This window comes from Lynx canadensis, chromosome A2 (genome assembly GCF_007474595.2).
Source record: "Lynx canadensis isolate LIC74 chromosome A2, mLynCan4.pri.v2, whole genome shotgun sequence".
In the NCBI taxonomy this organism is placed as follows: domain Eukaryota; kingdom Metazoa; phylum Chordata; class Mammalia; order Carnivora; family Felidae; genus Lynx; species Lynx canadensis.
In genome coordinates, this window is record NC_044304.2 from 9212438 (window position 1) to 9237687 (window position 25250).

The 25250-nt window shown below is 53.0% G+C and overlaps 1 protein-coding gene across 4 annotated transcripts in view; it reads right to left on the reverse strand.

The window, feature by feature from the left end:
• CACNA1A (calcium voltage-gated channel subunit alpha1 A) overlaps positions 1 to 25250 on the reverse strand; it is a 212854-nt gene that overhangs the window by 97269 nt on the left and 90335 nt on the right. For all 4 annotated transcript variants that reach the window (XM_030301780.2, XM_030301792.2, XM_030301763.2 and 1 more), the window contains 3 exons: positions 20072 to 20163; positions 17488 to 17640; positions 13922 to 14115 (listed from right to left, as the gene is read on the reverse strand). In XM_030301780.2, coding sequence (XP_030157640.1) covers positions 13922 to 14115; positions 17488 to 17640; positions 20072 to 20163 — 439 coding nt within the window. The remainder of the gene's footprint in view (positions 1 to 13921; positions 14116 to 17487; positions 17641 to 20071; positions 20164 to 25250) is intronic.

Genomic DNA, 25250 nt, shown 5'->3' on the forward strand with positions numbered 1-25250 from the left:
GAACCCCTGGTTCCCTCCTCCTCTCTGACACAGTCACACTTTTCCCTTCCAGGAGGGTGCATGAAGGCAGAGTCTGACTCCCGGGTTAAATCACCAAGACAACCAACAGGGCTGTGAGCCTTTTCCTCAAATGTCTCCCTCCTCTGTGCCCTGCAGCCTCAATGTCAATCTCAAAAACATTCCTGGAAGCGCCCAGCTCAGTTTTCAAGGTGGGGAGAAGTCCACAAGTAGAACATTCTTCTCTGGGAGAACAGAACACTGTGCCAAGAAAGAAGTAAAAGGAAGGGATGAAAATCCAGGAGACAGAGAGAGAAAGAAAGAGAGAAATATAAAAAAGCAGTGCTTATGGAGTACTTACTCGTGCCAGACACTCTTATAAGTACAACAGCCATTAGCTTAGTTAGTCAGGATACCCTACTTTATCATCATGCCCATTTTATGGCTGGGGAAACTGAGGCCCAGAAAGACAAAAGTGCCAGCCCAAGGTCACGGAGCTAGCTGGTGACGAGCATGGGATTGGATCCCAGAGCCCATGGACTTAACCTCTGTGCTGGAGAAGCCTTGGCATCAGCCGCCGGAGAAGGGGAGGTTTAGGGTGGCTCATCAGCTCTGGGCCATCAGCACAATGTGGGGCCCCCAAGAGTGGCTTTAAAAGCTCACCTTTAAAAGCACATCTAATGCTGCTGCCACCAAGCAGAAAGGCCCGAATGAGAAGGACACATACGGCCAGGTGCTGGAAAGCCTAGAGGATCTGTAATCGTCACACGCTGCTCATGGGAGGGTGACATGGTGGATGAGGGTCCTGTGTCTGGGTAACGAAGAACCACAACTGTGTGGCCTAAAACAATGGAAACTTATTGTCTCACGGTGCTTGGAGGTCAGACGTTCAAGATCAGGGTGTCGACCACTCTGGTTCCTTCTGGAGGCTTATTCACTGAAAACAGCCTTTAGTGATTCCTTGGCTTGCAGAGGCATTGCTGTGGTCCCCACCCTCACCTCCGTGTGACGTCCTCCTTGTATGCATGTCTGTCTCTGCGGCCAAATTCCTCCCCCAGCAGTCATACTGGATTGGGGTCCCCCCTGATGACCTCATCTTCCCACAATGACCCCACTTCCAATTAAGGTCACATTCTCAGGTGCTGGGGGTTGGGACTTCTATGTATGAACTGGAGGAGGGAGGACACAGTTCAATCCACAGCACATGGTCCAACCACTTTGGAAGATGGGTTGGGAGCTGCTGCTGCTGAAATTAGTCACGTCCCCGCACGACCACCCGGAGATTCCCCTCCTGAGTCCTGGATAGTTACCCAACAGAAACGTGAACCTGCGTAAGCCAAAGGCACACACAAGGTTGTTCACAGTGGCGATCTTCATAATAGCCCCAAACTGGAAATAATCTGAATCCCCCTCGACAACAAGAGAGAGGATAAATAAATGGCATAGCATGCAATGAATGACCGCCACTTGTCACATGAAACCTTACAGAGTGCGTGTCGAGCGAAGGAAGCCGGACACAAAGGAACATCGATGTGGGATTCCGTTATACAAAACACAAAAACAGGCCAACCGGTCAACGATGCTTGAGGTCCTGATGGGGCACCCTTTGGGGAGGAGGTATAAGCGGGGACATTCTGACCCATGGCACAACATGGATGAATCTTGAGGACACCACGCTGGGTGAAATAAGCCAGTCATAAAAACACAAATGCCGTAGGGTTCTACTTCTGTGCGGTCCCTAGATTCACAGAGACAGGAAGTCGGCAGGGGCTGGGGGAGGGGGTGGGGAGTCAGTGTTCGGTGGGGACAGAGTGTCACTTTGCAAGACATAATGAGTCCCGGAGATGGGTGGTGACGACGGCTGCCCAACAATGAGGATGTACTTAATGCCCTGGAACTGGACACTTAAAAACGGTGAAGATAGTAAATTTTGTGTTCTGTGGGATTTCACCGTGATAAAAAAAAAAAAAAAAAGGAAAATAAGACAAAACAAATAAAGTCAACTTTCATTGCAGACACAGACAGGTTCTGGGGACAATTAATAGGCCAGGGCTCCTAGCTCCTGCCTTTCTTCCCAGAAACACCCAAAGTTCCAAAGCTGTGCTGCTAGAAGGTTCTGGAAAAAAAGAATGGAGTCAGCAGAACAGGGCTGGACAGAAGGCACGACTGGCTTTGTGCTTTTCCTTTCCAGTGCTGTGGCAGCTGAGGGTTCTCATGCCTATTTCTTAGGCTAAATATAGTCCAGGGAGAGAAAGCCCTTACCAGCCAACACAAGAAATAGTCTGGGCCATCTCAGGAAACAGGCTTGGGATGGGAACAGAGCAGCGGGCGTGTGTCGGGGGTGGGGGGGGAGGCAGGACGGAATGGGGAGAAATGGCTGAGGCCCCTCGGAACCGAGGTGGCCCCTTCATCTCAGACTCTGCCCACACCCCAGCTCCCCAACGGGCTTAGGGCCCTCTGGGCCATGACGTGCTGGCCAGGATGATAACAGACATCCACAGGGCCAGGCACTTGGTCTACCCGAGCTCGTTTAATCCTCCCACGGACCCCCAAAGCTGGTGCGTAATCCTTCCCATCCTCCTGGGTGAGGAAACTGAGGCACAGAGAGGTAAAGTTCCATGCCCAAGGTCTGTTCCGGGTTGCGCTGTGTCCCTCCAGAAGATGTGCTGAATTTACAACCCCGGTACCTGGGAATGTGACTTTACTTGGAAATAGGGTTTCGGCAGCTGCCATCGAGTTAAGACGAGGTCGTGATGGCGGGGGGGGGGCCTAGTCCAATATGACTGGCGTCCTTTTAAAGAGGAAAACACCAGGTGGAGACAGGGACGCGCAGGGGAGAGAACAGCCACATGATCACGGAGGCAGAGGGTGGAGAGGAGCCAAGGAACACCAAGGGTCAACAGCCAGAAGGAGAAGCCAGGAAGAGGCGAGGGAGGATTCAGAGGGAGCATGGCCCTGCTGACATCTTAGTCTCGGACTTCTGGCCTCCATGTGATGGCAGCCACAGATGGAAGCCCCCCCCCCCCCCCCCCAAGCCCCTCTGTCACTCTAACCTCGGATAACTCTGCTCCGGCCACATGGGCTCCTTTTGGCTCCTCAAATGCACCAGGCACAGCCCCGCCCCAGGACCTTTGCACCTGCTGCCCCACCCCCGCCTGGAAAGCTCTCCTCCTAGATTCCTACATGGCTCTTCCCTCACCTCCTCCAGGTCTTTGCTCCAAAGTCACCTTCTCCAGGAAGCCCTCTTTGATGACCCTCCATTGCTAACCCCGTTTCCTGCTCTATCTTTGCCCTTAGCGCTTCACCCTTTCTACTCTTTGTTTATTTCTCCTGATCACTGCCTACCTCCCCAGCTGGGATGTCAGTTCCACAAGGAACAAGGACAGCGCTTTTTCTGGTCCCTGCTGTGTTCCCTAGCACAATGCCAGGCATGCAAGTACTGCTCGATAAATGTTTGTTGAATGACTGAATGAGAGGCGCGTCCAAGTTCCCCGCCCAGCCCGCGTCCTTAGTTCTCAACCTGTTCTCCCTCTTCCCCTCTCCCTTGTTTGATTTTCTCCCCGGGACTGGCAGAGAACGTGTTGTGTTCTCTTTCCAGTCTGGCCCAAATGATTCCATTCCACGCTCTGGGTCCAACAACTCACGGAGAAGGAGTTGGCGCAGGGACGGGCGCGGGTTTTGATCACCAAGTGGGCTTCCCGTGGGGTCTGCTCGGGAGCAAGATGGCAACTAGATTTCCCAGGCAGAAAGGCCGGAGCTGCCGTGGCCACGGTGACGGCAGAGAACGTGGGGCGGCCCAAACCTCCCCTCCTGGGTCTGACCTCCTTTGGCAGTTCAGGTAAAGGGCGGGTGTGTGCACAAGTCTGGGTCTGGGGAACGGAAGGAGGATGGAAACTTGCTCACTTGTCATCAGTGACACTGAAAAGGATGTGCTCTTACAGTCCCGTCTTTCCTCCAAAGGCTCAAGGAGTCCTGGTGCCTGGAACACTATTCGCCATTAGTGCTGTCACTGAGTATTTCCGGTGACATGGTAGGATGGCCTGTTCTGGTCCCCCTGTGGTTGGCTGACGGCCACACGATGGCTGCTGGCCGGTAAGGAATGGACGGAAATAGCCGTGCCACTTTTGGACCAGAGCACTGAAGTGTCACTGTGGGACCCTCAGGGGTCTCTCTCCTTTTGGGACAGCAAGTGGCAATGTCCTAGGGGCTCCAGAGCTGGCTCCCAAGTGACCATGTTGCACACGGCCCCCTCTCCTCCACTGCCAACCCACACTGGACACGTAGCGTGAGCAAGAAAGGAGATTTGTTGTTATTAACGTCGCGGGGGCTTTGGGGGATGTTTGTTACTGCCGCCTAACGTAGTTTTCCTGGCCGATACACCCTGCTGTCTCCTCAGTTTACTCCGTCAAGTCCTTCATCTCAAATGTCACTTTCTCAATGACCCTTCCATGGAGCTCAGGAGGCGGGTGTGGAAAAAGAATGTCTCCGGCACGTCCGATGGAGACATCGGTACGCCAAAAGGTAAAGTTCCAGATTACAGTGTGCTACGTGTTTCTGTTCCCCGAGCCTCTGCCCGGAGCCCGGTGTCCCCTCGATCTTGGTGTGGTTGATTTCTCCTCGCCACTCAGCCTTCAGCTCCTACAGTGCCCCCCCTCAGAGAAGCCTTCCTGGACCTCCCGGCCCAAAGGACTCCCTCCAGCCGCCCCCTCCAGCCCTGCCAGACATCCATTCTTCTCCCAGCATGCTCTGCTCTCTGAATCACCTAGTCAATTCATACACGTGCTTGTTTGCAAACGGCCTCTGCTCCCTAACACGTCAGCTCCCCAGTGCCCAGCACGGCACCCGGCACGCAGTAGGTGCTTACCGAGCAGCACGCAGTAGGTGCTTACCGAGCCTCGGCGGCATGGCGAATGCACGGAACCCTGAGGTCCCTGGGGGTGGACTGTTTAAATAACACTAAGGAGGCGAGACCGTATTTATCTCGGGTCCAAAGGATCAGGCTCTTCCCCTGGAATGCGATCCCGCACTATCGCTTTAGTAGAGGACTTCCGAGCCAACGAAAATGCCCCGTGATTTCCACAATTTCCAGGCCCGGTGGATGGGGAAACTGAGGCTGAGGAAGGCAAGGTGATTTGCTGGCTCACACAGGGTGTGGAGGGCACAGCTGGGGTGAGAACCAGCCTTTGGGCTTGCAACAGAGTGAATTTTTTTCCCCCTACGTCACCCCTTCGCTGCGTTTACGTAGTGGTTTCCATCTAAATGGTTGGTCCAGGAGAGCCTTAAAGGAGATGCGGATTCATCCCAGCCTCGGCCCCGGGGCCTCGTGTGGTGCCTGGGGCTCAGCGAGCATTCAGTAAACACTCATCAAGCAAATTAATGACCGAGTCCCGGTAAAATTCTGAAGTGCCTTCTGTTTTATGGCTTATTTCCTCTAATGTTCTGAGAACGGTTCATTCAAGTATAGAGGATGTTAAAAAACACAATATTCAGCTCAGGAGAACACCCCGTTCCCCAGCCTCCCGGATAAAAATGATGTGGGTTTGACCGTGAAAGAGCCAAGGTCCCACAGTGGTGGTGCGGGAGGTCGAATGTCCCAGTTTACACCCATTGTAGATCAGGCAACGCCTGTTAATTATTTTTTGAGTCCTCCTTTACCTGTTTGCGCTCAAAACTGTCCCGGTTTGGATGATAAATATACAGCCTCTCCGCCTGTCCCTCCTGGGACCTCACCCCCTCCTCGTCTGCCCTTACTCTCTCAACCAGCCAAGTGAGCCACCTTGCTGCGCCTCACCAATACCAGGCGTGCTGCTGCCCAGGGCCTTTGCACTGGCTATCCTGGGTCTTCCTTCCTTAACATACTTCCATGGCCCCCCTCACCTCCTTCGGGGCTTATTAGGAGAAACTACAACCTCTCACTCTGATGATCCACAACCCCTCTACTGCTTAATTTTTCTCCCCAGCTCCCACCCCCCTCCCACACATGAGTCTGCAAAGAACCCATGGACGAGCCACTTGTGTTTGTAGATTCTGGCTTTGTTGGCACACAGCCATGACCAGCCCCTCATGTATTTTCTCCGTGGCTGCTTTGCGACCGAGCAAAGCTCACGTTGTCGCCACGTGAGCTGAGCAGTTGCGACAGAGACTGTGTGGCCCACGAAGCCTAAAATATTTAAGATACTTGGCCCTTGACACACACATACATACAATCTCTTCGTTACGTTGTTGATCAACTCCACCCTCCGCTAAAATGTCAACTCCCCCCGGACAGGGATTTTTGTCTTTTCCATTCACTACATACGCAAGGCGCCTGGAAGACGACCTGCACACAGGAGGCGTTCAATGAATGTTTGTTGGATGAATGCGTGATCCCAAGCCCCCTAACTTCCGATGCTTTGATGTTGGCCACAGTGAGCATCTATGAATAAAAAAGGTTTAGGTCAAAGACCAGTGTCCACCACGAGCAGCCGTGTGTCAAGGGACACACATTCACAACCAACTATGCACACATTGCTGCTTACTTAGCTGACGTTAACCGAAAGAGAGAAATAAAGAGTGACAGAGACAGAAAAAGCACCGAAAAGCACAGAGAGGTGGGGAGGGAGAGGGAGACAGAGAAGACAGGCGGAGGAGGAGGAGACAGAGACAGATGTGGAATAAGAGGGACCAAGGCAGACAGGGAGACAGAAGGGGAGAGTCAGAAAGAGGGGAGGGGGTGTGATGTTTAGTTCCCAGTGCTGGGTTCGAGTCCTGATTTCACCACCCTCGGCTATAGGACCTTGGCAGGTCGTTTCAGCCCTCTGGGCCTCAGTTTCCTCATCTGGAAGATGGGGTGAAAAATGTCTTGTCTCACAAGGTTGTTCCCCAGATCAGTCGAAAGGGCAAGAAGAGGGGCGCCTGGGTGGCGCAGTCGGTTAAGCGTCCGACTTCAACCAGGTCACGATCTCGCGGTCCGTGAGTTCGAGCCCCGCGTCGGGCTCTGGGCTGATGGCTCGGAGCCTGGAGCCTGTTTCCGATTCTGTGTCTCCCTCTCTCTCTGCTCCTCCCCCGTTCATGCTCTGTCTCTCTCTGTCCCAAAAATAATAAACGTTGAAAAAAAATTAAAAAAAAAAAGAAAGGGCAAGAAGACATGTGGCGCCCAGCGAACTCTGTAAATGGCGGCCGGAAATTAACTCAGGATGTCCTTGTCCTGCCATCCTGTTTTTTGGTTTTTTTTTTAAGTTTATTTACTTTTGAGAGACAGAGACAGAGCGTGAGTGGGGGAGGGGCAGAGAGAGGGGGAGACACAGAATCCGAAGCAGGCTCCAGCTCCGAGCCATCAGCCCAGAGCCTGACGCGGGGCTCGAACTCACAGACCGCGAGATCGTGACCTGAGCCGAAGTCGGATGCTTAACGGACTGAGCCACCCAGGTGCCCCCATGAGACGTGCTGGAGGGCCCCAGCCTCTCCGCCTCCCGTCCCTGGCATCTACCACCTAAACCTGCCTCGAGGCTGCTCTGGCCCAGCAGAGCCCTCCTGAGCTTCCCCAAGCCTCCACCATCACAAGCGGGAAAAGACCAATTTTTGGTCACCGTATCAGGTGACAGATGTTAACTAATCCTTGTGCAACATGCGTACGTCAAATCATTATCCTGTATCTCTCAAACTGTATCTCAATAAAGCCAAAAACGGGCGCACCCGGGTGGCTCAGTCGGTTGAGCGTCCGACTTCCACTCAGGTCATGATCTCGCATTTGTGGGTTCGAGCCCCGCGTGGGGGCCTCTTGCCGACAGCTCGGAGCCTGGAGCCTGCTTGGGATTCTGGGTCTCCCCTCTCTCTCTCTGTCCTCCCCTGCTCGTGCTGTCTCTCTCTGTCCTCAAAAAATAAAATAAGACATCAAAAAAAAAAAACCTTAAAACAAATACAAAAAAAAAAAAAAATCTGAGGTAGGCTCTTTGCTCCTGATTTCTATCTTTTCTGCCCCAGACTTTATTTTTTAAGTTTTAATGTTTATTACGTTGAGAGAGAGAGAAGCGAGAGTGAGAGAGAGCCTGAGTACATGAGTGGGGGAGGGGCAGAGGAAGAGGGAGAGAGAGAATCCCAAGCAGGCTTTGTGCCATCAGGCTCTGCTTAACCGACTGAGCACCCGCCCCCCCCCCCCCAACCAGGCGCCCCTGCTCTGGATTTTAGACAGCTTTAAGAAATTACTCCGTTAAAAATTAAACTGCTCTCTCTCTCTCTCTCCCTCCGTCTCTCCCTTCCCCCATATCTATTTCCCAGACCGGATCAGGGCACCTGGTCCCACCACGTCCCTGGCTGGCAACCACAGGCCATGCTCTCAACCTCCGACTCTCATTTGTAATTCGGGGGGGGGGGACGGTAACCTCTCCTTCTCATGTTATTCATAAACCAAACTCCTGACTTTATTTGGATTTCATCGGTTTGCCCATCGATGTCCCCTTTCTGTTCCCCTTGCAGTTCCCCGCGCTGCATCTAGCAATCACATCTCCTTCGGCCCCTCTGGTCTGTGACGGTTTCTCAGTCTTTCCTTGTTGATCGTGACCTTGACGGTCTGGAAAAGGACAGGCCAGGTATCCTGCAGGATGCCCTCCATTCTGGGTTTGTCCGATGTTTTGCTCATGATTACGCAGGGGTTGTGAGTCTTGGGGAAGACGGCCCATGGGGTCCCTGCCCCTCACGTCAATCAAGAGCCACACGATTACATATTCCCTGGGGGTGTTGACTTAAGGTGGGGTCTCCCCACTCTAAAATGACGACATCTCCCGCTTTGCTACTCTATTCTTTGGAAGCAAGTTACTAAGTCTAGCCCACCCTCTAATTAGTGGGGAGACTAAGTTAAGCGTCCAACTCTCGATCTCAGCTCAGGTCTTGATCTCAGGGTCATGAGTTCAAGCCCCGCGTTGGGCTCCATGGTGGGGATGAAGCCTGCTTAAAAAATAATAAAGTAAAAACGACCATTTGCCATTGCTATGTCAATCAGCCCTTCGGTGCGGGCTCTCTCTGGACACATTAGTAAGAAAAGAGCACCCAACGTACCATGGGCACACTGGGAAAATGTTCATGTCCCTCTTCCTCCCTGTTTCCTGGTATAATCTTTCTCCCCCCTCCTAAATAGATAACAAGACAAGTTTAAATATTTTTTTTTTCCCCGATTGTAAAGGAAATTGTGATCTCTGCAGAAAATTTGGTGATACGGAGAAGTATCGGGCAAATGCCGATTCCTGAATCCTAGAGGCCATCTTGGTAGTGTTTTCCAGTCTCTTCTTCCTAACTTCTATTTTCAAACGCACACGCTTGAGCTCAGAGCACCCTGGTCTCAGACTTCCCGTCTTCAGAATTGTGAGAAAATAAACTTCCGTTGTTCAAGCCACCTGCTCTGTGCTGTTTTGTAACGGTAGCCTGAGCTAAGACATAAGGTTTACCTCACCTTGACTCTTTTTTTAAACAACGTTTTATTTATTTCTGAGAGAGAGCACGTGCGAGTAGGGGAGGGGCAGAGAGAGCGGGAGACAGAGAGTCCTAAACAGGCTTCACGCTGTCAGCGCAGAGCCCGGCTCGGGGCTCAAACTCGCAAACTGTGAGATCACGACCTGAGCCGAAATCAGGTCAGCTGCTTAACCGGCTGAGCCACCCAGGCGCACCGCCTGTATGCTTTCCAGAAAATCGACTTCCCCGGGGCGCCTGGGTGGCTCAGTGGGTTAAGCGGCCGACTTCGGCTCAGGTCTTTGATCTCGCGGTCCGTGAGTTCGAGCCCCGCGTCGGGCTCTGGGCTGACGGCTCGGAGCCTGGAGCCCGCTTCGGATTCTGTGTCTCCCTCTCTCTCTGCCCCTTTCCCCGTTCACGCTCTGTCTCTCTCTGCCTTTCAAAAATGAATAAATGTTAAAAAAATTTTTTAAAGAAAATCAATTCCTCCCTACTCATCATTAGACAGTGAGCATTTGCCTGCATCCTTAAATATTCTCCCAACAGATGCTTTTTAATGACGGCGTAATATTCCCTCATACAAAGGGACCATACGGCACTTAACCGCTTGCTTCCAGCTCTGTTCTATTTTTGTAAGTAGCGCTGAGATGCACATCCCGATATAAACCTTTGTCAGCACTGCTGATTAGTGGAGGTTAGGCTTTTTCTGAAAGGCGCTTTAACCAGGAAGCCACGCGGCAAAGAAAAGAAACCGGTCGTCGTTGGGGAAACCTGGAGGAGGGCCGAACACGCCGTGTAGGTCAGCGGCTGCTGTTCCCCCTGCCGCGAATGCTCTCCCACAAACAGCTGCCTGGTGCCCTGCTTCTTTGCGGACGTGTCCCTTCCTCTGAGGAGCCCTCCCTGACTGCCTGACCTAGACCAGCCCCGCCTTCCTCTTGTGCTGCTTCCGTCCTCATAGGGCAGGTCGCCATGGCCCGCCTTCTGCCTTCGTTTGCTGTCCACCTCCCACTTTAGGACCAGCTCCTTATCTGTTGTGTTTGCTTGTGTCTGTCTCCCTTACGAGAGTGGGGAGATTTTTGTCTTCTTATGGTGGGTCCCCAGTCACCTGCCCGTTTCCCAGCGCACAGTAGGTGCTCAACAGTTACTGAACACACGGCTGGATTTCAAGGACACCGAGAAAAGAAACGAGCTATTGGGACTGCCCACCCAGGCAGGCGACGTCCCCTCGGCATCTGCACCCATCGATCCTAAGACGCTTGGAGCATGTGCGTCTGGACCGTCTCCCCATGGGGCCTCAGCTCTAGTACAGAAACAGAGGACAAAGATTCCAGACACTGTGGCCGCCTGTGGCTGGATGGACTGAGGGGGGTGTCCTAGGGCTGGGCAGGGCTGGCCGAAGGCGGCACGTAAAAGGAGAGCCCAGATGAACCTGGAAAAATCAACTGCTCTGTCCTCACCAGCAGAAACTCAACGACAGCCACCTTAGTCCCTGCCTCTGGCGACGAGGGGCTCTGGTGGCTGTATGGAATGCCAAGGGCCGTTGGCAGCTACTAGAAGCTGGAAGAGGCCAAGAAGGATCCTCCCCTACAGCCTTCGGAGGGAGCCTGGCCCTGCCTAGGCCTCGATGTGGGATTTCTGGCACCCAGACCGCAAGACAATGAACGTCTGTTGTTTCAGCCACCACTTTGTGGTACCAGATCACTGCTGGGGTTTCTACGACAGCGGGATGGAAGCGCATGGAAAGTTCTAGAAGGCTACTCTGAGTTAGTGGCAGCTACCAGTGGGGTGAGGGTGGGGAATAAAGTGGGACCCCACAGCTCACTCCTCTCCCTCACGTGCTGCTGGAGTTTTTTACGGGGTAAAATTCTGAAAATGTTTCTGAAAGGAGTGTCCACCGGGGGGGAGGGTTCGGCCTACGCAGACCAGGCACGGTTGTAAGCACTTCACAGGCGCCCACCTCGCCCAGTCCTCCTTCCCTGTGAGGTAGGACTGTGCTTCTGTTCATACTGCACACGTGGAAGTGAGGCACAGGGAGGCCAAGTGACTTGCCCAAGGTTGCACAGCAAGGAAAGGGGGGGGGGAGCCAGGATGGGAACCCAGGCAGTCTGGTGCCTCTGACTCTGTGCTCTCACCGCTTCCCCAAGGCGGCTCAGCTCTAAGCTTCCAGGACAAACATCCCTTCCAACGATGGTGCTTGGGACTAGAGAATCTTCTGGAAATCTGTGGTCGCGCTCACACTTCTCCTCCCACCACTAAGCACATCCCCAGTGTCTTCCCCTGAAACTCTGGACGTCTTCTCCGGACGCCTGACCCCACGACACAAACCCTTGCCCGTGTTCACAAGTTTCTTAGCCTCTGCTCCCCAGTCCCTTTCTCTGCCCGGCTTCCCTTAACCTTCCTGGCTCCCAGCTGTTTCACTTCCAGGAGGGTTCATTTCCCCTGAAGCCCCCCCCTCTCTCACCATGCTTGCAAAGCAAAGACCTAGAGCCCCATAAAAGCCCCCCCCCCCCCACAAGCTTTTGCAAACTGGGTGTAACCTTCTGTCCAGGGTGTTTGCCAGTGAGGCCCAAGAGAGAGACTTACGGAGGCTGTGCTCAGGCAAGGTCTTCATACAAATTAGAACACCGTGTGTCTTTCCTACATCCTTTACTTTTGTCGAAAACTAGAATCGTGGTAGACATTTGTGGAGACATTACACGCCTGTGATGCGGTGGCATGTGCAGTGTGTGACACGCACAACTGTCCACGGCACTTGTGCAATCCTGTCCCGGGCGGCACTCTCCACCCCACCCTAAAAGGAGCCACTGATCAGAAGGATGGGTTCCTGTAAATCTCCCTCCACCCGCCAAAGGGAAACTTCCTTAAGAAACATGAACTGGGACCAAGAGGAGAGTTCAGGAACCCTGTACGCAGGAGGAAGCCTTCTGGTATTGCTTCCCCAGCAGGCCAAGCCAGGACTCCTATGGGCAGAACCTTAACTGGCAATTTCGGCACTTAGGGCAGGTGGAGAGGACGCTTCTGTGAGTCAACAGAGGGATGTGTGCGGAGCAGCCCCAGGATGCCCCGTGGGGTGGCTACACCCGTGGCATCCTCGTGTTCGATCCTGAATCCCTGACTCCACACATCTCCAGCTGCTGACAGGCGACTGGCCTGGGGTGGGGGGGGGCTCTCACCTGCACAGGAGGGTGAGAGGAAGGTGTGCTCTGTTTACGGCGGAGGGGCCTCTAAAACCTGCACCTCCAAGTATCAAAATTACAAGTGCACTGTAGCCGTTGACCCAGTGATCCCACTTCCGGGAATGGACGCCACCAACCCCAGCTGTATCTGCACAAGGGTGAGAAGACATGCATGTTGCAGAGCTCAGGGCAGCACGGAGCTCAATGTCAGAGGGCGGGGAAACCATTGAAACATTTGTCTCTGGGGAAGCGATTAAATAAAAGAAAGAAAGATCTCCAGGATATGTTGTTACGGGGGGGGGGGGGCATCACAGAACACAACAGCGCGTATAGAACGCTACACTTTGGAGTAAGAAAGAGGGAGGAGAATATGGATTCGATGACACTTACAGTTGCATAAATAACACTGAAAGCATATACCAGGGAAGTAAAGGGGTTGCACATCGTGGGGGGATAGGCAACAGGACGGAAGTGGGGCAGACAGGAGCATACATCTCCTTGGATGTGTCTCTAACATTTTCAAGATTTTGGACAAGAGTACTGACGGAGGCCCATATACTCTTGTAAATATTTAAAAGCTCCTAAATAAAATATGCTCTATGCCTCTCCTTTGTAAACATACTTTCAGAAGCACCAGGAAGGTCAATTTAGAACCTAGATGTCTGCACTGGATCACGACGTGAGCAAAGCCAGCCTTGCTCCCTGGCCACGCACGGCTCTGTCTGGCCCAGGGGAAGGGGGCTTCATGCATAGATGCATGGGTACTTCTGCTTGCATTAGTCTAAGCTCCAGCCACATTTGTGCCAACAGATGCTTCCAGAACATGTGGTGCCGTCGGACAACAGACCCACGGGAGAATCTCATTGCAAGTCCTTGGAATCAGAAAATTCCAGAATCCCAGATGATCCAAGAGTGGGGTCTAGAAAGCGGGGTAAGTGGTGCCAGTTCCTGGTAGACATGTCCCCTGAGCCCCGGGGATGCCTCACCCTACAGGGAGGGGCATGGCTGGCAGAGGGCCAGCGAAGGTCCCAGCACAGAGCCCCTTTGTATAGATCCAAGGATATTACTTTTTTATCCATGTTGGTTTTTGAATCGCACAAGCTTTACATATTAAAAAAAATCTAAAATTATATTTAAACACTTGCACAGTGAAAACTTATTCAGCATCGGTCTGCCTTCCAGATTTCCATGTCCTGAGGGGCCTCCTCTACTTAAAAGTTCTGGGCACCTGCACCTCCCCTCCCTCTCTGGTTCAGAGTCCCTCCAATGCAGCCTCAGGAATTGGCTGGTCCAGGAGGGCCACCTGCCCCCAAATTTGCATCACTTACGTTGTAGAGGAGGTCAGTCCACCCTTCCATGGTGATGCACTGGAAAACAGTCAGCACTGCAAATAGGATGTTGTCGAACTGAGTGATCCCATTGTTGGGCCCTTCCCAGTAGGGCTGACATTTGGTCCCATTGGGGCAGGTGCGGGCGGGTTCCTCTGTCCCACACGGAGCCGGAGACTCACCCTGAATGTCATCTATGAAAGAGAAGAGGAGAAAAATCAGGGGAAGGGGCTGGGAAAATCAACTCTGAGAAATAGGGGCTGTAAAGATTCAATGCTGTTGCAAAAACAAAGACTATTGGAATGAATTTATCAATTTTTTTTTTTTTAAGTTTGGCTTTGCTGATCTAGTCATTGGTGTCTGTTTTAGGAATTGTTTCTCTAAGCTTTATTACTTTTCCTGTGCATTTCCCAAACTTTCGCGATGCATTCCCTTTCTTTAAGGCTACAAATTGCCCTCTGAGCGCAGCTTTAGCTGCATCCCACAAAATCTGTCATGCATTATTGTCATTATTGCGCAAGTAAAATATTCTTTGACCCATAGATAGCCAAGATACTTCTTTTTTTAAGTCAGATATATAAAAATAGAATAGTGTAATGAATCCCCATGTACCTATCATCAACTTTAACACTTATCAACTCAGGGTTAATCTTGCTTCATCCGTATCTGCTCCCCACACTTTGCCTTGCCACTAGAACACTTTTTTTAAAGCAAATCTCAGATATCCTATCATGTCATCCACAAACAAGAAGCAGGTCTCTTGATTTCCAAACACTTTCTGAGTTATCCTTTTGTTGCCAATTTCCAGCTTAATTACACTGTGGTCAGAGGATATGTTTTGTATAACTCAGTCCTTCAAAATCTGTTGAGATGTGCTCTATGTTCCCAAATACAGCCAGTTTTGGTGAATATGCTGTGCGCTTTGTGCCGTGGTTGGGTGCTGTGTCCTCCAGACTTCCATTAGGACAAATATGTCCGTCGTGTTATGCTGTTATCCTGTAGCCTGATTTTTTTCCATTTCCTTTTCTCTTCTCTCCTCTCTTTTCTCTTCCTTCTTCTTCTTTCTTTTTTTTCTTGAGATGTACTAGGCACAGGGAGTTGTTCTGGGGGCGAGGGAGGCCAGTACACATGGTACTTACTTACCCTTAGGCACAGGCGCTAAGTTTTCTCCCCAAACGGCAAGAGGCAGATTGTAAAAATGCCACAAGGAAAGAGGCACTTGCCAACAGATGCTGCTTTCGCAGACAACCAACGACAGCTTCGTGGCGAGGTTGGGCTGGGCGCCCGAGGTGGGGTCTGAATTCCAAGGGATTGAGGGCGAGACCCCAGGAGCACACAGGAGCACAGAATGACCTGGGTGTGTCCCCACTGGACCAGAGCAGCAGGTACGAGAGGGTCCTGTTCAGTGAGTCGCACTTTTGAAGGATTTCAGAGAGCGACATTGTCCGCCAGGAAAGCAGCCCAGTGTGCAAACTCAAGCTCTCCACCAAACAAAAATGTATCTCAATGTATGTGCTACGGGCACGAATGCCAACCTCCACTCAGCACGCAGCAGAGAGAAATAAACGATGGAATGTGTGAATTTTATTGGCCTTTGAAACTCCAGTTGAAGGTCATGCAAAGAGACACCTGCCACTCTGGGAAGTGACACACTCAGTGCTTGAGAAGCACTGACCACACTGGCCGCTCGTTTAACTGGCTGGACATGCCTCCCTCATTCACGCTGCACTTGGGACAGGGGCTGCGATTTAATAAATGTAGGTTGGAAGGCAAAATCTTCTGAACAAAAGGCTAAGAGCAGGGAGAGGGGAAATGCACGGGTTCCTATAGCAGACGAGAACCGCTGTTGGTTGGGAAGGCCGCCTCTGTCCAGAACCTTCTCTGTCTCCACCCTGTGACCACATCGGGCTCAGTTCCCACCCCCGTGCGGCCCCCTGCGTCAGCCAGTGAACGCCGGTCCCGCCTTCCCTTCAATGGCTCCGGAAGGTTCGTTCATATTTGCCGGGGGAGGGGGAGATAAGAGCACGCATCGGGCTTCACTGCTACGAGCTGGTGGCAGACGAGGAGACTTGTCTGGAAGCTGTTGGAAATCAGGAAGCCCTCCACTTTACCTTTGCATTTCCCTGAGTGCTGAGCACAGTTCTGGGCGTGCAGGAACCGGGTTCCCGATGACAAAAGAGTGCAGCTGGAAACCTGACTCTCTTTAGCAAGTTTGCATCGTGGTGCTCTTGATTTCGTTCCCACCCCCCCACCCAGCCTTCCGTCCCCCCTCCCCCTGCCCCCCATCACGAAACACTCTGAGGGCTGCTTCTAGAAAAGCAACCGTCCGGAGAGTCTGAGGAATTTGGTTATAAATATATTTTAAAATTAACCTGCTGCCTGGGTGTCTGTCTATATTGGTCTCTTACTCACACGCCTTATATTTTTAATCGCGAGCTTTTCAGTTATCCTCCTAAATCGGGGCTTCCTACCCACCCCGCAGCTGCCCCACCCACATCTGCCCCCTCACAACCCCACCTAGGCCCGAGCCAGTTGTGTCTGCTTGGCTGGAGAGAAAAGGAAGGAAGGAAGGAAGGAAGGAAGGAAGGAAGGAAGGAAGGAAGGAAGGAAGGAAGAAGGAAGGAAAGAAAGAAAAAGAAAGAAAGAAAGAAAGAAAGAAAAGAAAGAAGAAAGAAAGAAAACCAATAAAACCTCAACACTTAGGATCCAGGAGTCCTGGTTTCTCTGCTCTCGGCTGACTTTTCCGAGGGGCCCTGCCCTGTATCTCTCCCTCCTGCATTTCCGCCCGGGGTGACGAGGCCAGGCGCAGAAATAGCTCTGCCTCAATTAACACCTTCTTCATCGGGGAAAGAAATAATTAGGACATCCCATATTGAGCAAACTTCACAAGCCCAGGAGAGAAGGAGTCAGGAGAAGCAAGAGAAAAAGGAGGAAGAAGAAAGCACATCTTGAATACACGTTTTCCGTCCCCCGTGGGGCCGCCTGGGGCCAGGGCTCTGCCTCTTGGGGGTCACCAGGAGGAGACGGCCCGTGGGAAGCCACTCCCGGCCAGATCCCTCTGCCCACCCAGCAAGACAGGCCTGAAGCCTCTTTCTTTTCCCACAGGGACTCCCCCTCGGCGTCACCGTCCTCTCTGTCCACCCCATGAATTCGTGGTCCCCTCGCCCCGTGACCAGCCCTGCCGATGGGCCCGTCTGCACCAAGATGGCCAGTGGCGCCCAAACTGACATACAGGCTTCTCTCCTTATCCGATTCCGTTTGGTACTTGGGCTTCAGGGAGCAAAAGGGTTTGGAGAGCAGGAAACGTCACTGAGGATGTATCTGGGAGCTACCGGGTCCCCGTGTGTGTAGACAGTGGGGGAACGCCATCCGGGGACCCCAACGCAAGGCCCTAGAACTACCGCGACCTCGAGGGCTATTTCACCCCCCTCGCTCTGCCTGCAGAACTTCGGAAGCAAGCTCTCCCAGCTGCCCGGAGAAAGAAGCAAAACCCTGCATCTCCCTTCCGGGAGCTCGTCCCCAAGGGAGGAAGCTTGGGAAAGTAACACCATGCTGCTTGGACCTACCTGTCCCCTCTTCAAAGCAGGTGGTATGAAATTTTCCCATATAAAATTCTAACCCTATGATTGCAAAAATAAGAATTGCAAAAAACAGGAGGAGGCCAATCTGCAGCAGGGGGATCATTGCCTTCATGATTGACTTCAGGACGACTTGTAAACCTGGGGAGACACAGAGAGAGCCCCACAGCTCCGTGAGCGAGCGCCCCAAACCCCAGGCACCCCGAGCACACGCAAAGCTGAGGGCGGGGTAACAAGGCTGTTCGTTATACAATGGGAACAATCCCTCCCGGTGTGTGAGGGCACTTTTTGCTTTAAAGTATTTTTGAAGTATTTGACATATGCTGTGTCATCTGATGACCTTTTAGGCAAGACAGGCGTGGAAACTGGTTGCTTTCGGAGCCGTCCTCCTAAGTGTAGGGCGGCCTTCACCCAGAGAGGGGAGCCTTTTCTTAATTCTTCCCACCGAGAGGGGGCGTCTTTTCCTAATTCATGCAAAGACTCCAGTTAGGTTAGCCCCACCTCTACTCGGGAAAGCAATCAATGTCCTAGTTCCGGTCCCGGGGAAACCAGACATGATTTCACCGGCTTGTACCCCCAGCCCTTGATGTGGGCGCACACGTAGCCCCATTTCGCAGAGGTGGGAAGCGAGACCGAGAGAGGTGATTTCATCCCAGGGCATTAGCAATAACAGAGCCAGGGTTTAAGCCCAGGCCTGAGGGACGTCAGATCCTAGGTTTGCGGCCACCGTGCGGTCAGGGAAGTCTACGGTGAAAACGAGGGTCCGAACAAAAAGCCTGAGGCCTTGCTTCTTGATTAGCAGAACTCCGCGTGGCTCATGATTAGCACCTCCTGGTGGGGGGAAACCATGGGGGTCCGAAATGGAAGGGCGATGTTCTTCCACCCGCCTGGCAGGGTGGGTAAGGCTCCGAACACTGGGTGGCGTCAGTCCCCGGGCCAGATACCCTGCACCCACCTGCCAGCCGCTAGGGGCTCCCAGCTGCCCCTCCTCTTTGTACAACTCGGTTATCAACAGCGGCCTCACCCAGGCGGCTGCTGCCTCCCCACCTCCCACCCCCAGCAAGTGACCAGAGAGGTATAGAAGGCCAGCAAGCAGTCTCTTCGCCTCAGGTTGGAGGATACCTAGGGGGCTACTCACAGTCTAGAGCTCTCCACGAGATCAGGCTGAGACTGCATCCTTGCTGGGCATCTTTCCCGTTCCATCCCGCTGTCCTCATTCTCTCTCTCCTGACAGCCCCCTCCAGATAAGGCAGGGCCCATCTGAGCACCTCGCTAAGCCTGCATCGAGGGGCCCCGACCTCGTCAACTACCCCAGCCGTGTGACCTTCACCAAGGCAGGTCACCGTCCTGAACCTTGGTCTCTCCATCTGTAAACGGGGACTGGGAGAGCACCGCCCTCTCAGGATTGAAGGAGGGAGCGCCTAGCTGCCAAAGCACCATCGTAGGTGGTGATTAATAGAAACCCTTATTAGCGTTAGCTTGGGGATGATCCCTGACTCAATGCAATGCAGGCAGCTCCTGGAATCCTGCAGATGCTTCTTTCCACGAAAAGGCCCTGCTGGTGGTCATCGGGAGACCTTACCTTTAAATCTGGGTGGCGACGAACCCGACGGAAAGAGCCAAGGAGGTGGGAGAGGGTGCTAATGAAGAAGCTACCTCACAGGCTTGTGGTGAGGACAAACGAATTTGAAAAATGGCAGCTACTTAGAGCAGCGCCTGGCACACAAACAAATTATTAGCGGTAGGACGAACTGAGGCAGTGGGACAGAAAAAGGTCGGCCCTGTTTTTTTGTTTTTTTTTTTTGCAGCTGAACCTCCTTCTGACCCTGAATACTGCAGCTGTCCCCAAAGGGGGGGCGGAATGGAAGCACCCTGAGAGAAGGAGAAAGCAGCACCAGATGCCTATGGACTTTGGAGCTCATCACCGTCAAGCTGTCAGAGCTCAGGTGCATAACTTAACCTGAGCCTCAGCCTTGTCACCTGTCAAATGGGTTCACTGGGTGACTGTGAAGCAAAGTAAGACATTCAATGCATGGAAAGTTCTGTCCCTAGCGTCCAGTAGGCAGCGGGCGCTTGATACGTGGTGACCGCCCACTGCCACCAGCATTACTGGCCAGGCTTGGGGCCACACTTGCTAAGCCCCAGTCCCGCCATTCTCAGCCACGTGACCACTGCTCCAATGGTTCGGCCGCTCTGAGCCTCAGTTTCCCCACCTGTCAAACGGAGATGTTGCCGAGGCCCAACTGCGGAGAGCTGTGAGTACTGACTGAGCTAACATCAACACGACTCCGGACAGATAGCAGGTTGCTCAATAATATGAATGGGTGCTGTGGCTCTAGGTGAGGCCCCTGGCTTGCTTTCAGAAGCTCACCCAGACCGGCTGCCAGGTTCCTGGGGTGCGGGGCGGGGCGGGGGGGGGGGGTCCCTTGGGGAGCTTCCCCCAAGAGAAGGTTGCCCTGACACAGGCTGGGAGGCACTCGGGGGCCCCTTCTGAGATGCTCTGCGGAGGGGAAACTGAGGACTCCCGGGACCCCCTGAGCAGACCCCTTGCCAGGGTTGGAAACTCACGCACTTGGGATTCCAGACACCAGCTTGAGCGGTCTCAGCACTCGGACTGCCCTCAGGGTCCGTAGGTCAAACTCCGTCCCAACGGTCGCCAATATGCTGGAAGAAAGAAGCCAGAGCGGAAGACAGAGGGTGGGTTTCAGGGTCAGACAGGAGTGGGATTTGATGTTAGCTGTTGGCTCGGTGACCACAGGTGCGGGACTTGACGTTGCTGGGCCTCGGGGTCTGGACCGGAAAGCAGCGTTAACAGTACCTGCCTTATAGGATAAAAGGTGCTTTGCAAAGACCCCGAGTCGGTGTATGGTTGATGGTGATCAGTAAATGCTGGACGTAGAGGGGCGAAAGTTTCCCATCACTCGTGGTCGGGGCGATGCTCAATATATTGCACAACTCGCCATCAGAACGAATCACGGGGAGGCCCGGAGGTCTGGGGGAGGGGCCCGGGAGAATGGCAGACCCTTCGGGGCTCGGCGCTCTTTATCAGCTGGAAGGAAAAGTGGTTCAGTCTGAGCAGCCCAGCCTGCATGGGTTCAAATCCCGGCTCTGCCATTTCCCAGCTGGGAGACCTTGGACAGGCCAGGACTCCTCTCCGTGTCTCAGTTTCCCCTTTTTTTGTACAACAGGGGTAACCCTAGTACGGACGACACCTCAAAGGGGTGTGGGGACTAACGACACGTTGAATTGATACGTGTGACGCGGTCAGCACTACTCAGAAATAAATGAGAAGGGAAAAAAACCCAACCAAACAAACATAGAAAACCAAAGCAAGCAACGCGTGTGGCTCTGCTGGTGTGGACTAGCTTGGTCATCTGAAGAAGCGTGAGGCCGCCGGTGACGAGGCCAAGCCAGCCAGGGTGACAGCGGGAGGCGGCGACAGCCGATCACACAGGGCCCTGTGGGCCGTGGCGAGGACCTGGTTCCTTCTCCAAGTGACGCGGGAGCCACAGAGGGTTCCGAACACTGGAGAGAGGGGATGTGGCCTGTATGACAATGAAGCCCCCTGCGGGGCAAGGCCACAAGTTGGGACCTGGGGACGAGGCCACCGCACTTCCGGGTGAGACTTGGCGGGTCTGGGCGGGGCTGCGCGCGGGACCCAATGGGAGCCCGGAGAGGAGCTCAGCCCCGCCCTCAGATGAACCTGCGAGAGAGCGAGGTTCAAACACAAGTCCCTGCAGCCCCGGGCTGCAGGAAAATGGGGAAGCAGCACCGCACACACAACCTGCGATCTGGACCGAAACCCTAGCCCTGCCTTTTCTCATTGTGTGGCTTCTGTCCTAACCTGTCCAAGCCTCAGAAATGCAGATCATCGGACCTCCCTCCAGCCCCGTGCAATCTTAACTGGCAACTAAAATGCACTCTCTTCCACCCTCCCCGCCCCCGCCCTGGAAGGATGAGAAGGAATGAGGGGGGGAGGCGGGGAGGGCGGAGGAGAAGGCTTCTGTGGCCAAGAAAGCCCTATGGAGGCCTAAGTTTCATTCAGGATGTTGCTGGGGAGAAATGGGTGGGCTGGCGCCGGAGGCTCTGAACTGGAGGCTGAGGAGGTGGGCCTTATCGTATGGACAGTGGGAGTCATATAAGGTTTCGGAGCAGGGGAGGGATGTGATTAGGGTTGGCGTGGTAGAGACAGGGCTGACAGCTGACAGGACAGATGGGCAGTGATGGAGGCAGAGCGAGGAGGGAGCGGTGAGAGCAGGCCGGCGTAATGAGGGCTGGAACTAGGACAAAGGCAGTGGGAGTACAAAGGAGGCCCCAATTTAAATATAGCGGCCATTGATTGCTGGGCATCAGGGAGCTTGCCTGGGCTCATCAAATTCTGCATTCCAGCAGTTGGTAGGATGAGCCCCATTTTCCAGAGGAAACTAGAGCCCAGAGAAGTTGCTAATGCATGGAGGTCCATACCGTGGAGCAGGACCTCAAAGCCAGGACCCCAGCACGCCAGAACCCCGGTTCTTCATCTCCTGCGGCTTGTTGGATGGGGTGGGGGCCGCGGTGGGAAAGACAGAAGGGAAGAATGGCTTCCTGGCTCTGAATGAACCACTAGGCAAAGGTCATTCACTTATTCAACAAAGGTTTATTGAGCACCTACTACAGGGGCCCAAGGATGCCGCCATGAACAAAGAAACAATGGGAAAACATAGGGTATGTCAGAAGGTGGGAAGTGCTATGGAGAACAACATGGCAGCCGCCAGGGCTTCCCGTGGAAGGATTAAGCGTCGGGGGATGGGAGCAAGAGGAATCCAAGATGACTGTAGGGTTTGGCCTGAAATACCTGAAGGATGGGGTGGCGGGAAACTGAGATTGCAAAATGGTGGGTTAGGAGGAAGGTCAAGACCGGGCTGTGGACACGTTGAGTTTGAGATGCCAGTTGCTATGACTCCCTCGTTAAAACCTTCCATTGGCTTCCATCAGGCTTAGCATAAAATCCAAACTCTACCGGGATCACAAGACCTACAGTCACTTGACGCCCACGGCCTGTCCTATCCCCCCACACTCTGGCCACCCCGACCTTCTGTTCCTCCCACAGGAAAAGCTCCTTCCCACCCCAAGAATGTTACAGTGGCCATTTCTTCTACTGCAAATGCCCATCCCCTTAACTCTCTCCCTCTTTGCCTGGCGCCCTCTTCAGGTCCTTCAAAGGTCACATTTCGCCTTCTCAGAGAGGATTGCCCTGGCCCCTCTAGCTAAAGAGATTCTTTGCTCTCCAGGATTATATCGTTTATTAAGCTGTATTTATTATTCCCCCCCCCCCTTCTAGAATGTGAGCACCACAGAGACAAAGGTTGTGTGTGTGTGTGTGTGTGTGTGTGTGTGTGTAGCACCTTTTACGGCCTAGCAGGTACTCAATAAATGTCTGCTGAATGAGAAAAGAGTGGTGGGAAACAGGGTTATGGTAGACCAGATGTCCTAGAGTAGTACAGAGGTAAAGTGAAGGAAGCCAAGGGCCCCCAGTGGAATGTTGGGAAAGAGCAACATTTTAAGAGACAAGTGGTTGAGGAAGGAGACTGGTGAAAAAGAGGAAGTCACGGAGGTGGGTGGAGACCCGGCAGGGAGGTTCATCCTAGGGGGTCAAGTTCAAAACTGTTTTGAGAAAGGCAAGGTCACCGGTCTTCAGGGCAGCCCAGGGATGAGTTGGGTGCAAGGGATGAGGAGCATCAGGTCACGGGGAGGTCTTGCCGGCGGAGGGGGGGGGGGCTTGTAAGTGCTCTATAGCCCCATGGGGACAGTGGCATTTCCATCACCGGAGAACGTTCCACTGGATGGCGCTAGTCTTGCTTCGCCCCACTAGGGCGGGGATTTTCATCTGTTTTGTTCACAGCTGTATCCCCAGTACCTAAAACTATGCCTGGCATACAGCAGGTGCTCAATAAATGCTTCTTGCATGCACAAACAATGAGGAAGTGAAAAGTAGGAGAGCCTGATGATAACAGAGTATATTCTGGAAGAGACAGAAGGCTGGGTAGAAGACAGGACTTGTCTTAAACTAGGAAAAGGATCGTGGAAGATACGATGGCTGTTTATCCAACAGCCAATCCTACACCCTCCCTTGCCAGTGGAGTGCGTCTTCCATCAGAGTCAGAAAATACCCAACAGGAAGTCTTTTTTTCCCAGAATTCCTTTCCATGGGAGCCCTGGTCGAATGAGCCAGTCATGTATCTAACAGGACCTGAGGGGGCTGCTGGGGGCTGTTGGAGGCTTCTGGGGGGGGAAAGTTTTCTTCCCCTGAGAAAAGTGGCATGGCAGGAGACAACCCCTCCTTTTCGTTGGCTGGATGCTTTTGTGTAGACGTCTTGGAACAAGGTGGCCATCTTGGGACCATGAGTGGTAAAGGTTACCAGGAAAGTCCTTCCACAGAAGACGCCACAGTGGAAAGACAGAAAGGGCTCCTTGGGGACATCCCTGGGCTGTGGAGCCAACCCTGCCACCAGCCACCCGGCCTCCAGACTTCTTGTCATGTGGACGGACAACAGCCATCCTTCCTAGTGGATAAGAGGAAATGGGTTCAAATCCCGGTTCCTCCAATCACTAGCCGTGTGGCCTCGGGTAAGTCACTCAACTCTTCTGTTCCTCAGTTTCCTGGGCCGTACAACGGGGATGACAATAGTACCTGCCCCGATAGGTGTGCTTGGGATTTAGGAAGTCCTACACAAATGGTTGCTTTTGTCTTCTTCATCATTTTTCTTCTTCCTGTGTTACTTGGGGGTAAGTTATGCCGGAACCCACCAACAAAGGCAACGGTCATCGCATTGTTTCCTTTGTCAGGCTACAGGCTTATTCTTTACCTACTGAGATCTCATTTCATCCCCCAGCATCTTTCCCTGGTGAGGGTTCTACTCTCTTCTCGTGAAGAGGGAAACCGAGACCCAGGGCATGAGCTACTCGTCCACCACAATCACACAGCTAACGTGCGGTGCCTGGCTCTTGAGTCTGGCTGTGTCACCTCCACCGGGCTGCCCCTGGGGAACACCACCACCCCGACTACCCTCTCCTGGGACTTCAGCCACGCTCATTCCTCCACTAACCTGAGCGTAGAAAGGAGCTAGATTTTCCTCTGCTGGCTGGAGGTCAGGATGTCAGGAACTATTCGTGCAACTACCAGGTGCCAGGTGGGTGAGGAGGGAAACATGTGCAAAGGCCCTGGGGCTGGAGAGACCTCATGGTAAAGAGTGAGGTTACTAGCTGAGAGGGAGGGGACGGAGGACAGGAGAGTGACCAGGAGGTGTTAGCATGGTTAGAGAGCAGGAGACAGATGGAGGCCACTGTGGACCCCTGACCTCAGGTTAGAAGAAACACTTGCCCCCACGGCCAGGGTCAAATCTTCCTGAGATGGGTACTTAGGAGCATAACTGCTTCCCAGGCAGTCTATATTCTTGCCATTCATAGATCGTGCAAATCCTTTTCAGGTTTATTTTTATATCACTTGGCTTTTACCTCCTCTTGGAAAAAGTATTTCTAAAATTCCTTAAAAAAAAAAAATCTTCAAACAGAGAGAGTCAAGTTAATTGCTCTCCTTAGTTCATGGCATATTTATTTATACCTTTGGTCTTTGCACTGTCCCTCTCTGTTCATTTGCCCATTCACTCATTCACTCATTCATTCGTTCGTTCGTTCACTCATTCATTCATTCCCTTGTGTCCCCAAACCCTACTTTCATTCGCCTCTCCCAAGAGACAACCAATATCATGTTT